Source organism: Octopus sinensis, linkage group LG1 (assembly GCF_006345805.1).
Source record: "Octopus sinensis linkage group LG1, ASM634580v1, whole genome shotgun sequence".
Taxonomy (NCBI): domain Eukaryota; kingdom Metazoa; phylum Mollusca; class Cephalopoda; order Octopoda; family Octopodidae; genus Octopus; species Octopus sinensis.
The window spans coordinates 88293432-88309125 of NC_042997.1; the positions used below are offsets into that span (position 1 = coordinate 88293432).

Genomic DNA, 15694 nt, shown 5'->3' on the forward strand with positions numbered 1-15694 from the left:
AGTATACCAACAATTTGATTCATTCCCCATTGCATTCTATTCTTAGATAATTTTAATTTGTTAATTTAAATTTTTGAGTTGTTTCCCTGTGAATTTTCTTACCAGAATTCATCATTTGTAAGATGATTATTTCTCCCTCTAAGGATGTAATTTTAACCCTTTCATTACTGTATTTATTTTAAGATACTCTATGTTTCTTTCAATCACTTTAAATATAACAAAGAATTTAGTAAAATAACTTAGTTATCATTCAACTAGTGTTAGAAACATAAATTGTGACTAAGGTTTGGAAGAATATTCTAATTCAAAACTTTTGAAAACAAGACATTTGTACTCATAGTTGGAGCCAGTTTCAGCTGGGTTGGTAATGAAAGAGTTAAACTATTTTAATTTCTTAGCTTATTAAATTATGTATATTAGCTCCCATCTAAGCAATTATATTAACAATTTGAACTTATTTCTAAATAATAATTAGCCCATCACCTTAATATTATAACTACTGTGAAGTTAAAATAGTAATGCTGATATATTTGTTGTGATAACATTGATATGTTAGTTCCCACTTTGTCAATTATAGTAGTATTGATTTGAAACTATGACTATGTAATAAGTAGCTCAATACCTTAACATCATAACATTTAAACTGGCCATATCCAGCCCAAATATTCTTTCTGTTTTATGTTCAAACTAGCCAGATCAGACCTCTTAGGCCTACTTTACAATGTCATTCCTAAAGTAACGAATCCCATCACTGAAATCTCAAAGCTACAAGACAATGCATGAGTAATTCACAATAATGTAAATATATTTGATAAAGTAATCTTAACGCTAAAGGGTTAAAATAGTAATTCTGTTATGAATACTTTGGTAGTAAGGGTAATGTAAGATACTCTCTTTACTCTTAACTCGTTTACTTGTTTCAGTCATTTGACTGCAGCCATGCTGGAGCAACACCTTTAGTCGAGCAAATCGACCCCAAGACTTATTCTTTGTAAGCCCAGTACTTATTCTATCGGTCTCTTTTGCCGAACCGCTAAGTGACGGTGATGTAAACACACCAGCATCGGTTGTCAAGCAATGCTAGGGGGACAAACACAGACACACAACACACACACACATATATATATATATATATATATATATATATATATATATATATACATATATACGACAGGCTTCTTTCAGTTTCCGTCTACCAAATCCACTCACAAGGCATTGGTCGGCCCAGGGCTATAACAGAAAACACTTGCCCAAGATGCCACGCAGTGGGACTGAACCCGGAACCGTGTGGTTGGTTAGCAAGCTACTTACCACACAGCTGCTCCTGCGCCTATACTATTGATAGTAATTGTCATTTAGTTAATAGTTATACAGATTTGGTATGGTGTTGTTGCTGTTGTCTAACCCTAGTCTAACCCTGGTCAAGGTGACTAGATAATTTAGGATCACATTACCTAAAATCATTTTTCCTGTTTTTAGATGATAGGATTTTATTTTAGGTAGGTTTAACTACTCTTTCCAGCAAATCAAGTGACCACATTGAGAGTTCAGTTCTGACCAAGTAGACTTATATAATAAAATACATTCCCAATGTAGCTATCTGGTCTCCTTCTATATCTGTATCGTGATTGTCCTAATATGTCTTGACTTGAGGGAAATTTGGCTGCTATTTCTAAACAGTTGAGTGACTGTGTAGGTGTTCCATCTTTAGCTTTGATAGTTGTGTTGGTGGCCATGAGGTAGTAGTGTAAGGGATCTTTCGATTGTGTTTGTGTTGAGTAATCAGAGTTGTAGCAATAAGATAAGCCTGTCACACTCTTGGTCAGTGGCTTATAAGTTTATTACATTGTAGAAACTCTGGTTTAGCATAACTTAGGACAATGTTTACATAAGTGGGAATCAATCAGTGTTTGGTATTGCAATGAGCAGTATAGAAATGTGTGCATGGAACATGTGATATGCTATTCAACCAGTATGAATTAATCTGAAGATTTAGATTACTGCAGAGAGACGTCCAATATGGCTTAAATTAGTCTCTGGAATTTTCTATTACTAGGCTTTTATTATGACAAATTAGGCATTCATCCCTGAATATGACTATAAATAGGAAATTGATATTGTTTAGTTTATTATTATCATTTTATATATATATGGTGAAATGAATCTATTATACTACCGTACTCTTGTGTTTTTCTCCATCACAGCAGATGAATGAGAAAGGAAGGGGTGATGGCAAACTTAGTAGTGGGATGATTGGAAGTTCTACCGTGAAAAAAAATGTCAGAGTTTCAACTCTTCATGAGTATGCGTGTGTAAAAGGGCATCATGTGAGTGTGTGTGTGTGTGTGTGTGTGTGTGTGTGTGTGTGTGTGTGCAATGGAAGTGGGATGGTGAACATTTAATGTTGGAAAGAAAAATCAAACAGCTTTTCACCCGTGTGTGAGTATATGTGTGTATGTACAAGGGAAGTTTGTATCTGTTATTATTATCTACCTTATTTTGTACCTTACCTATTATAATAATACTTATCTTTTTCTCCATCACAACATATGAATGAGAAAAGAAGGGGTGATGGCAAACTGGTAGTGAGAGTGTTTCAACTCTATGTGAGTATATGTGTGTGTATCTAAAAGGGAAGTGTGTGAATGTTTGTATGTGTGTGTGTGTGTGTATGCAATGGAAGCGGGATGGTTAACATTTAATGCTGAAAAGGAAAATGAAACAGCGTTTCAATTTTGTGTGAGTATAGTGCATATGTGTGTGCATGTACAAGGGAAGCATGTGAATGTTTGTGTGAACCAGTATTCTTTCAGTAACAAACGATGATCAATGTCACATAACATGGACAAGTGTATTAATTTGATTTACCATTCATATTCATATATAAAATACTACAATTAGCTGTCATTTTTGATGGCACGGGACCAGCTAGTTTAAAATAATGTTCTTGTAGTGTTCATGTATATTGCTAATTGTGTTTATGGTTGTATGTGAAGGTTTTGGGAATTGCCTGAATTGTGATTGATTTGAGGTCAGTATCCCTCATTTATGTGGATGAGTTTTGAATTGATACTGCTATGATAGTGATAATGATCATGTTCTTTTTTCTTCTTCTCTAGGTAAATTATATATGTCCTGGCTTGCATTAGTTACCCTGGCTTTTTTATACAACTGCACCGTGATACCTCTGCGGGGTGTCTTCCCTTACCAAACAGAGGACAACTTCTACTATTGGATGGCAATGGATTACCTGTGTGACTTTGTTTATTTAATTGACATCATTATTTTCAAGTCAAGAGTGCAATTTGTAAATGAAGGATTATTAGAGGTGAGATAATGATTTGTTATTTTCCAAAATTACATGAACAAGAAAGGAGAATGACAATAAAATACATTTTTATTAATAAAATTAAGATAACACTTTGCAGAGGAAACCACTCAGGATTTATTAGGTGTTGTTACTCAAAAGTCATGAAATAATAATTTTTTTTTTTTTTTGTCAATATTTATTGTTTTCCTGTCAGCACTTCAAGAACAGTGTTTCAAATTTATTGTTTAGCAACTATCTATCATGTTCATTTCAGAAAAAAGTTTGCTCAAAGAAGACTTAAGATTACATGAGGTGCAAATAATAGAATGATTTGTGGTTGATGATGATTTTTTGTTTATCTACAAAGCTTTAGATAGAAAAATTGCAATGTTTATGTTTTTTTTTCTAAATCATCGGAAATATAAGAGAATGAGTTCCATGAAAAATTGATAAAACTGTTGCAAACACTGCTGCCTGCCAATGTATATAACTTCAACTGATATTTAATCTACCCCTCAAAATAGCTATAACATGTGAGTGTTATCAGCTCAAGCCATGTGAAAAATCATTTATTGCCCTTTTGAACAAGCAATATTCCTCTGCTTTAATTCCTAAAATTGGGTATCACATCTGCATCATGGTTGGCTAATGTTTGAAGGAAGCAATAATTCACCTGTAAAAGTATTTTATTTATATATTTACATTTGCAGGATCACTTTAAACACAGGCAGCATTTAAAAAATAGATACAAAATTATGAAGCGTATCAAAGCTTTGGAGTACTACTGTAAGAGGATTACATTAGAAGTATTTTAAGATTTAATTGAAATCATCTCAAAATTGAGTAGATTAAAAAGGAAAAATTACATTAAGAATTTTTCTCAAGTATATTAAAATAAACCATCATTTATTTTTAATGATTTTGTATTTGGTGTAGCTTTTAATAATTGATAATACATTTTTATGTACATGTCTTGTGTAAAAAAATGTTGGACATTTGGTGGTCTAGTAGTTTTTTCCCTTTAGAAAATAACATTCTAATGTTTGTATTTATTCTACAGATCCTTCAAATATATACCCAAATGTTTTTTGGGTGTTTTTTTACTTGCTAATATAAAGAATAAGCATTAATGAAAGCCTGACATTCAGTAATGAGTGTGCTAACTCAATTCTTTGAGCTAACAACAAACTACATTCTGAAAGCACTGTATATGCACAACTGGGGCCTCACCCAAATTGATTCTCAAGACACACACACCCCCAGCTACCCATCTTCTCTCTAACTGCAGCTTTTTCTTGATATCTCTAGTGTTCCATTTGGCCCTGAACCATTTCACTTGTATACCAGCAAATATTTGAAAATACATTTACATCAGTGGCTTATACACCCATTACTAACATTGTTTTGTTTTGGGGTCAGTGTTTTTGAGGATAGGGGTTCTTTTTCTAAAACTTCAGAACTTCATCTCCCTTGGCACTTGTGAGAAGTGTTTGATAGTTTGATTTCCACTGGTACTAAAATAACAAAATCTAAATATTTTTTAGACTAGTGTTAATCAGGTTACGGACAAAATGAAGTGATAAGAGCACCAATAATGACTAACAATTACAACATTGATACTTTGTGCCTGTTGGTAGTGTTGCAAGACAAATAATCTGCTGCCTACAAAAAGATTGTCATTATTGCAGCCTTGGTTTAACTCTCTTCAAACAGACCTATGATCAAAGTCATTCCAGCCTTTAATAAGACATAGTGTATCTTGTATCACATTATTTATTGTTTCCTTTCCTTGTTTTTTAAGTGGTTGAAGAAAATTTGATGGCTATTTCTCACAAATTGAGTGATCACATAGAAGCTCTATTATTGGTTCAGAAGTGTAGTTGTTGTTTGCATATATAAGTTGTTTAATAAATTATTGGTGTATTATGAGCGTTTTGTTTCAATGCTGTACTATACCGCAGAATATATCTATAAACTGTAACCAAAACTATGTAATAGACAGCTATAAACACCTTGTCTTTTTATATAAAATATCTTTATGACTAAAACTTATTGATATATTCTATAGTATAATATAGCATTGAAACAAAAGATTAATGCACTAATGGTGCACTAATTGCACTTGCTGCCAAATCAGAAAGACCAGTCTGCATATATCATCTTTACATAAGCCTGTAGTATTAGTGAGTTTATAAGTAGTGTCTCTATAGATAGTTTAGAAGTGTACTTGGTCATTGAGGAAATCTCAATACAAGACTGAAGTTAGTTTGGCTTTTCCTGCTTTTCCTGTCACCAAAATGTTTACATCTGTCTGTTACACAGTATTGGTTAAAATCCACATACACACACACACATATACAGTAGTATATGATAGATATAATGTTGGTATGTGCTTAAGTTTTTGAAGCAAGTTTTTTTTATATATTGTTATCACTGATGTTATGGAAAGAAAATTTAAAAGTTAATGGAAGGTGAGTCACTTGTGATGGTAGTTTTAAAGATGTGAAAAATGCTGCAATTGGTTACTCAAGAAAAATATACCATGTTTGATGCCATAGAAGATGCACTGGCATATTAAATGCACCACAATTCAGTGGAACATATTCAGAAAAAAACGCTTTTCATGCATTCAAGCTTGTAATATAGGCCCAACTTTGCATATAGAAACCTGAGTAATTTTCTTTCATTTTTTTTTTTTAACTTTTTGTTTTTTGTGGTGGGGTGCAGAAAGTGAGATGGAAAACAGAATTAATAAAAATATCAATGGTGCATGTTGATTAAATAAAACTGTCATGAAGGTTTAGCAGTGATAATGCACTAGCATTTTTGCTGGGATAGTTGGGATATGCATAAATATATATGAAAGTGCATATTAGGAAAAAGAAATTGTTGTCTGTGTAAGAGCAATGTCTTTGGGAAACTTATATATTGCACCTAAGGCTATATTAGAAATCAGTATAATCATAAGAACAATTTCTACATAGAAGCTTCTGCATTTATCTTTTATTTCTAAAGTTTTGTTTTTTTTTTAATTTCCAGAAGTAGCTTGTAATTGTACTGTCATGGTGACTCAAAGACAAGGTTTTGAGGTTGATTTCCTGTTAATTTTTCCTTGTAAGCATGGAATCCAAGGTTTCCGAGGGGAAAGAACTGGAAGTTGTGGCTTCCATGCATTTTAAAGAAAGTTAACAATGTAAGTTAAGTGAAATAGTTGCAGCTTGGAATTGAAACTAAGAGCTTACTTCCTTCTCTACTGCAAACATACATCTGTATGTTTGCCACATGAAATAAACATTATACATAGCTACATTTTTGTTCTAGATTTTTATTTTGACATAGTACAATTTTAAGTACAAGTTTATAGTTGATTGATTCAACTCCTGTAATATGCAGATGCATATTTTTGCAACAGCCTTCTCTTAATAGCAGGTGTCATAGTCCAGTAAGTGTCCAGAAAGTTGACTCTATGATATAATTTTGAGTGCTAGTTCAAAATATCATGTTGAGTAAAAAGTAAGCAATGTTTTAAACTATGAAGAATTTGTACCCTTTTGCAGAGTTTTGAATCACTTTAAAATTCTATTTTTGAAATTGTCTGATAATACAGACATAGACTTGCCCAAATGCATCAATAAATTAACATAGATATTTTTTCACCGTTGCTACTATCATCTGAAAGGGAACTGTCAAAGCACAATATTCAAGCAATTTTGCTATTCAACTTCAAAAAAGGACGTAAAGCAGCTGAAACTGCTCGCAATATCAACGAAATTTTTGGTGAGGAAATGACCAGTGAGTGGTCAGCTCAAAAATGATTTAAACGATTTTGCAGTGGAGACCTGAACTGTGAAGATCATGAACATAGTGGATGTCCATCTGTCATTGATGAAGGTCAATTAAAGACCATTATTGAGAAAGATCCACATAAAGCTACTCAAGAACTGGCAAAAGAACTTCAATCTAGCCAGAAAACTGCCTTCAACCATTTGCATGCGAGTGGAAAATCAAAAAAGCTCAACAAATGGATACCACATGATTTGAATGAAAATCAAAAAATGCACAGATATAAAATTTGCTTGTAGCTTTGTCTCTGTAACTAGACTGATCCATTTGTCAACTGTATTGTAACTTGCAATGAAAAGTGGATTCCATACAATAATAAAAAATGTTCTTCACAGTGGTTGGACAAAAATGAAGTTTCCCTAAACCCAAGTTCTTCAAAAGGAAGGTTATGGTGATTGTTTGGTGGTGTACTGCTGGACTCATCCACTATAACTTAAAACTCAGAAAAACCATTACTGTAGAAACATATCGCCATGAAATTGCCAAAATGGACAAAAAACTGCTACTCCTCCATCCTAGACTTGTCAACAGAAGAGGACCAATCATTCTTCATGACAATACTCAACTACTTTTCCAGAGTTTGAGGGAACTTGGCTACGAAGTTCTTCCCCACCCAGCTTATTCCCTAACCTTTCTCCTACTGACTACCACTTTCTCAAGCACCTTGATGGTTTCCTGCGAGAGAAGGAGCTCAAAAATCAGACCGATGCTGGAAGTGCATTCAAAGAGTTTGTCAGCGCCAGAATTCCAGACCTTTATGTTACTGGAATAAACAAACTTGTAACTCAGCAAAAATGTGATGATTGTAATAGTACTTACTTTGATGAGTAAAATTTCCGCATTGTTGAAATATATTGTGATAAATTTCATGTTTCAAAACGTTGCTTACTTTTTACTCAGCCTGATATCATATTTTACTTTATACAGAGAGAAAGAGAGAGTGTGTGTGTGAGAGAGAGAGAGAAAGAGAGAGAGTGCAAAGTCATGCTTTCTATGTTGTAAGATATTAATAGAACTCTTAACTTTTTCATCTTCAACCACCTATGCCAACCAGTATTTTCTAAAATCCAAATACATCATTCAGTGATTTCTTCTCATGTCTGCATTCTATTAGTACTTGTCTTGAAATTAATTAGTTTATTAGATTATATTTAAAGTAGGCATAATAACTAAAGTATTCTTTACTTTTATAAATTACTATTAACACAATTTTAACGAGTTTAAAACCTTATTGTTGTAAGGATAAATGATAAAGAATTCAAACATAACATAGAGATTGAAAGTAGCTTTAACAGCAGATAGTTTGACATATTGATACCTTATCCCAATATAAATGTTTCTCAATTTATTATTATACAACATTTTGAATGAAAATAATCATTGCCAATATTAATTTAGTCAAGAAATTATCAATAATGAAGTAAGACAAAAATTAAAGATGATGAGTATAAACTCATTTAATTAATACTGTAGATGCATTATTTTGATTAAACTAGTACATTAATGTTTATAATATTTATATAACCATTTCCTTTGTGCTCCTTTCCTTTGTGTGTATGTAAATATATATTTGATCAATAGCTATGAGTCCAACAAAATATACTTAATTTTGCCCAAAGGCTTCACCAGAGACTGAATAAAATGGTGTGGTTCAGTTGGTTAAATAGTAAACCAGATAGAAGGATAGATATATAGGTAAAGAACTTATGAATACAGAAATGGCTCAGTATAATGGTTGGAGAGGTGGAGAATGCATAATTTCAAAGATGATAGAAGAAGGGGAAGTATTTATAGGAACTAATGCATAATTTCAAAGATGATAGAAGAAGGGGAAGTATTTATAGGAACTAATGTTGATGTATGAACAATGATTGAGAAGTGGAATACATGTCTGGTTATAAGGAAATATTACTTTTCTTGGAAACAGATGAGGTTTGGTGACAGGAAAAGCATCCAGCTGAAGAAAACTGGCTTGACAAAAATTGCATCCAACCCATTCATGCATGGAAAAGTGATGCAAAAGCAATAAGAAATTGGTTAGTATCAGGAAGATAAGTGGAGTTTTGGTAAAGGAGGTGAGTTATTTGGTGCTAGTGGTTATGGAAGAAAATAGGTTGGAGTAGATGTGATGGAGGTGGTAGGGGTAAGGAGTGGAGGTAGATCAACTCTCGCAAAGGGGAAAGGTTGGGGAGATAAGTGCAATCAGAAACATAAGCACAGAACAATGTGTATGTGAGGGGTACATGTGCCTCTGTGTGTGCATATATAGCATTTTTTATGTTCAAACAACTTGAATCATGAGACAAACCCAGCTTCAGTTTCAATAACAAAGAACCATATCCTCTACTATATGTATTGAGCACTCCTCTTTCATTCATAAGCCAATATATGCAGCCAATGACGGCTTTGTTGGCTGAAACTTTGAAGTTACTGTCAACAATGGCCGATTTCCTTTGAGGCGTTGGGGTTCACAGAGGCAAAATGGCTGATTTCATTTTGAATGTTGGGCCTCACAGAGGCCAAGTGGTTGAGTTCCTTTCAAGTGTTGGGCCTCACAGAGGCAATGACTGAGACCTTTGGCATTATGTTGTGCTTGAGAAGAAGACCCATCAAGCTGAGAAAAATCACAGTCATAGCAGATAATGATGTCATGCAAATAGCACATAAAAACACCCATAACACTCTCAGAGTGATCGGCATCCATCCATCAATAGAAAACCATGCCAAATCAGAGTGGAGTCTGGTGCAGCCTTCCAGTTTACCAGCCCACTGTCCAACCCATGCCAGCATGGACAACGGATGTTAAATGATAATGATGATATATATATTATACATAATGTGTGTGTGTAAGAAGCTTGCTTCCTAACCACATGGTTCCGGGTTCAGTCCTACTGTGTGACACCTTGGGGAAGTGTCTTCTACTATAGCCTCAGGTCAACCAAAGCCTTGTGAGTGGATTTGGGAGACAGAAACTGAAAGAAGCCCATCACGTTTATATATGTATGTATGTATTTGTGTGTCTGTGTTTGTCCCCTTCCCTACCATCGCTTGACAACTGATGTTGGTGTGTTTACATCCTTGCAACTTAGTGGTTCACAAAAGAGACTGATAGAATAAGTACTAGTCTTACAAAGAATAAGTTCTAGGGTTGATTTGTTTCACTAAAGATGGTGCTCCAGTATAACCACATTCAAATGACTAACAAATAAAAGAATATATATAACAATCTTTATATCCTACTCAATGTACATATATTGTTAGAATACTGAATATTGTGGCATTCATCATGATTACACATATATTGTTAGCAGGCAAGAGTTTGTCTGGTATGAGCCTTTCATTATACTGCATTTCCTCAGTGACAGGTGCCTGCTCGCCACATACTAGCCAAATACTGTCAATGATATAGAGAATAACAGTGGCTTTTCAACTACTGATGTCACAAATAGCCAGAAGGCTTATATAAAATAAATATCAGCAACAGCATTAGTATTAATACTGAATGGCAATCTTTATATCCTACTCTAACAATACATCCACTCTGAGTAGGATATGAAGATTGCCATTTTGTATTAATACTGCTTCCATCACTAATATTTTTTAGTAAGTTTCTTGGCTGTTTACAGCATCAATAGCTTTTCAGTTATTGTTATTCTGTTTACCATGACAGTGAGATTTGTCTGGTAAGCAGTGAGCATGCACCTGTCACTGAGGAAGTGCAGTATGCTAAAATCACATGATCTGGATGTTCCCACACCCATATCAGACAATTTTCATCTGCATGAGAGGTTCTGTCAGGACAGATACTAGAGTATTTAGCATTTTAACAGGATTGCTATTCAGTATTAATACTGCTTCCATTGCTAATATGTGTGCGTAGCATAGCTATGTTGTTACAAAGTATGCTACCCATCTACATGATCTCAGGGTCAGTCCTACTGCATCACTTGAGCAAGTAATGTTACTATCACCCAAGGCCTGCCAAAGTCTTGTGAGTACATTTGATAGATAGAAACTGAAAGAAGCCTGTTTGTGTGTGTGTATGTGTGTGTGTGTATATATATATATATATATATATATATATATATATATATATATACACACACACACAATTAAGAGGAATGACCAGTAAAGTGGACACCCTATATGTGGGTTCATCCAGGATCCATCACTTTTATTTTTATTTGCATGTGTGTATGTGTACATATATTTACACATATGAGTATTTGTACACATCTATTTATAATTATTTATGTATGTTATGTATGTGTAAATTTGTGTGTGTGTATTTTTGCCTGTAAGGATTATATTTCTCCATATATGCATGAACAAGTATTTATGTATGTTTGTATGCATGTATATGTGAAAATGTATGGGGGCACTTTTCTCATCTTCATAACCACTATCATCATCATCATTTAAAGACCATATTCCATACTGGCACATTTATTTCTATGTATTATCATCATTATCATGATTTAATGTTCTTCCATACTAGCAAAGATTGGACAGTTTGACAGGAGCTAGAAAGTCAAAAGATTGCACCAAGCTCTACCTGCTTTGATATGGTTTCTATAGTTGGATGCCCTTCCTAATGCCAACTACTTTCTTTTTGTTGGCACCAGTATATCAAGACAAGACCCCTCAACAAAGGCTGGGGCATAGGTTTGAGGGAGGTGGCTTTGTGCCAGGTGATGAGAAATTAGAGTATGAATAGAGGGGCAGAAGTAGGTATGTTACAGTAAAGGAGATACTTGGCTACCTCAATAAGAGAGAGATAAAATAAAGATGTGAAAATCCCCAATTCTAATAAAGTCATTCTACTGGGAGATTTCAATGCCAGGGTTGGAACAGACTGGCAAACATGGAACCCTCTAGGACGTTTTGATATAGGGAAAATGAAGAGCAGTGGTCTCATGCTGCTCGAGCTTTGCAATGAACATGGACTTTACATCACAAGCACTCATTTTATGCACAAAGGTGATCACACAACAACATAGATGCATCACAGGTCTAAAGTTTGGCACTTGCTGGATTATGTCATCATCTGCAAGTGTGACATCTATGACATTTGTAATGTCAAGTCCTTTTATGGATCAGAATGCTGAACAGACCACTGTCTGGTGCAAGCAAAGTTCCAGATGATGATTAGAGTGAAAGAGAGAAGAGAGCCAGTTTGCATTCCTCGGTGTCTGAATGCCCACAAGATATATGATGCTGTGTTGAGGAAGGAGTGTCAGACTCACTTGTCCAGCATTAAGAATACTACAGTATGGGATGATTTTCGAGACCAGGTTCTTCAATATGCTGCTGAAACACTGGGATATGCTACTGCCAGACACTCAAATTACAGGAAGGTGTATTTTATAAATGGAACAGGGATTGGATAGGGTGAGTGAGTGGGAAGGTTTGTGAGATTCAAAAAGAGAGCGGAAGATGGAGTGGGAAATATAGTTAGTAGACACAGGTAGCAGGAGGAGTATAAGAAGGGCATGTTCTGGAGAAGAGATTCAACAGGGATATATTGCAGGTTTTTGAGGGTGTGAGGGATAATTCAGAGGTGTATTTGTGTGTGTGTTTATACATGTGCATGGGTGTATATGTGTGCATGTTACATGAGTGTGTACATGTATCTAGATATATATATTTATATTTTATATCTACGCATGTAAGTGCACATGCATGCATATTTATATATATATATATATATATATATATATATATATATATATATATAGATGTGTGTGTGTGTGTGTGTATGCATGCATGTATGCATGTGCACCAGGAAGACATGGGACAAAGTGTTGAGAAAGGATCTTCAGATGCTAGCCCCCAGTGAGGAAATGACAAGGAATTGGGAGTCATGGCAATTTGCTGTACTTGAGAAGACATATCACGCCAAGTAAAATCAGTCATCCATACACACAGACCTGTTCTTTACAGGTGCTGGTTCCACGCAAAATGTACCTATGCCAGTGCTGTGTAAACACACCTAGTACACTGTAATGTGGTTGGTATTAGGAAGGGCTTCCAGCTGCAGAAACCATGTTACAAACAGACAATTTGGTGTCTGGACAGTTCCCCGGTTGGCCAGCTCCTGTCAAATCATCCAACCCATTCCAGCATGGAAAACAGATGTTAAACGGTGAAGACGATGATGATATATGTATGTATATATATATAAATATATACATACATACACTTATAATGGCAGTGCTCAGGCATGGCCAAAGCCCACAGACAAGTAGATATCTTAATTTATTCAATCTTATTTTATTTCTCTTTCATGATGTGTGTGTGTGTGTGTGTGTGTGTGTGTGTGTGTGTGTGTGTATAGATAGATAGATAGATAGATAGATAGATAGATAAATAGATAAGTATATATATTTCTATGTGTATGTATGTATATTGTGTGTCAGGTCACTTAGGCTCTCGTAAGTTCTATTGGTAACATGGAATCCCGTACAACCTGTTGCATGGTCGGGTTGTTAGCGACTAAACCAGCACGCCTGCCAGGCTACCTTGATGAGGAGAGTTGCTAGAAACCCAGCAGGATTAAAAACAAGACCTGTTGAAAGGTCGGATGAACCTAATGCAGGCTCAATGGCTATCTAGCAATAGCACAGGTATGCAAAAATTCCAGGATGGTGCCCAGCATGCTAGAAGACCACTGGGAGTGAGGCACTCCTCAGCTTCTGTTGAAGCATGTTTCTAGAAGGTCACTCTGATATAAAACTAGATATGCAGGGAATGGCATTTGACATTTTGGGGATATTTGGTTTGTGCTAGAAATCATGGCGCTCCCACATCCCTGAACCTGCAACGCATATTGGCACCAGACATCTCACTCTGGCTTGTCTCTGGATAATGTCAATAGAGTGGAGAGAGTCTATGCACTGTCATGCAAGTTTATTTGACCTAAAACTCTGCACAGGCATTGCTGACCTCTGCTTGATATGTGCTGCTTCCCCCTCCCCATATATATATTTATTTTATTTTCAGTATATTTGTATCTTTATTTTTAGTATATATTTATTTATTTTTAGTATGTATTTATTTTATCATTATTCGGAAGTCCTGTGGTGATGGGAAGATGGTGAAGCATGCAAACCTGACAGCTTGGAAGCATGTAGTCAGCGAGCTGCACATAGGCGGCCCATACTAGATATAAAGTTGTCTCTTTGTCTACCAGATAGCAATAGGATTTGGTTGCTGTGTGGGTGTCTGAGCAGCTCCATTTGGTGAGGGGATGAGGGGACTGCTCAACTGGAGGCTAGGGAGGTTCTAGAAAAAGCGGACCAAAAATTGCCTGTCTTTCTATATATGGTCAGTTTAGTGTGACTGATGGATGTCCACCCTGTGCTCAAAAAGCAAAGAAACTTTTTTTTTACAAAATCTGTATGGAACTCGAACATTTCAAGTTAATATGTGTGCACTCTGTTGGATAACAGAGTTGACTGTAGGCCTCAAAGACGCACTGCACTTGTTTCTCGCGAGCTGAACCATTATAATATTGATATAGCTGCACTTTCAGAGACTAGTATGAAAGGTGATGGTCAGCTTGAGGAAGTAGGTGGTGGATACACCTTTTTTGGAAGGACGAGTGCAGAGGCTGGTGTTGGCTTTGCAGTTTGATATCCTTAAGAAGTTAGAGGAGTTTCCTGTTCCTATAAATGAGCATCTAATGACTTTACAATTGCACCTGAAAGGTGGGTGGTTTGCTACTCTAGTAAGAGCCTATGCACCTTCTTTGACTAGTTGTGATAAAGATAAAACTATTTTTCATACCCAGCTGAGAGCTATACTTCAGAAAATCCCCAATTCTAGTAAAGTCATTCTACTGGGAGATTTCAATGCCAGGGTTGGAACAGACTGGCAAACATGGAACCCTCTAGGACGTTTTGATATAGGGAAAATGAAGAGCAGTGGTCTCATGCTGCTCGAGCTTTGCAATGAACATAGATTTAAAATCACAAGCACTCATTTTATGCACAAAGGTGATCACACAACAACATAGATGCATCACAGGTCTAAAGTTTGGCACTTGCTGGATTATGTCATCATCTGCAAGTGTGACATCTATGACATTTGTAATGTCAAGTCCTTTTATGGATCAGAATGCTGAACAGACCACTGTCTGGTGCAAGCAAAGTTCCAGATGATGATTAGAGTGAAAGAGAGAAGAGAGCCAGTTTGCATTCCTCGGTGTCTGAATGCCCACAAGATATATGATACTGTGTTGAGAAAGGAGTGTCAGACTCACTTGTCCAGCATTAAGAATACTACAGTATGGGATGATTTTCGAGACCAGGTTCTTCAATATGCTGCTGAAACACTGGGATATGCTACTGCCAGACGCACAGACTGGTTTGATGAAAATGATGTTGAAGTTCAGTGACTATTGGTTGTAAAGCACCATGTCCACAGTGTACTGCTGCACAGGGGACTTTCAGTTGTGTAGAAAAATCTAGCACTTGCTCACTATAGCAGTGTAAAATCACTACTGCAGCGAACTCTCAGGAAGATGCAGAACACTTGGTG

The 15694-nt window shown here is 35.5% G+C and overlaps 1 protein-coding gene across 8 annotated transcripts in view; it reads left to right on the forward strand.

The window, feature by feature from the left end:
• Positions 1–15694, forward strand: part of LOC115216192 (cyclic nucleotide-gated cation channel beta-3-like) — a 495037-nt gene that overhangs the window by 415902 nt on the left and 63441 nt on the right. For all 8 annotated transcript variants that reach the window (XM_036502664.1, XM_029785393.2, XM_036502665.1 and 5 more), the window contains one exon: positions 3120–3328. In XM_036502664.1, the coding sequence (XP_036358557.1) occupies positions 3120–3328 (209 nt within the window). The remainder of the gene's footprint in view (positions 1–3119; positions 3329–15694) is intronic.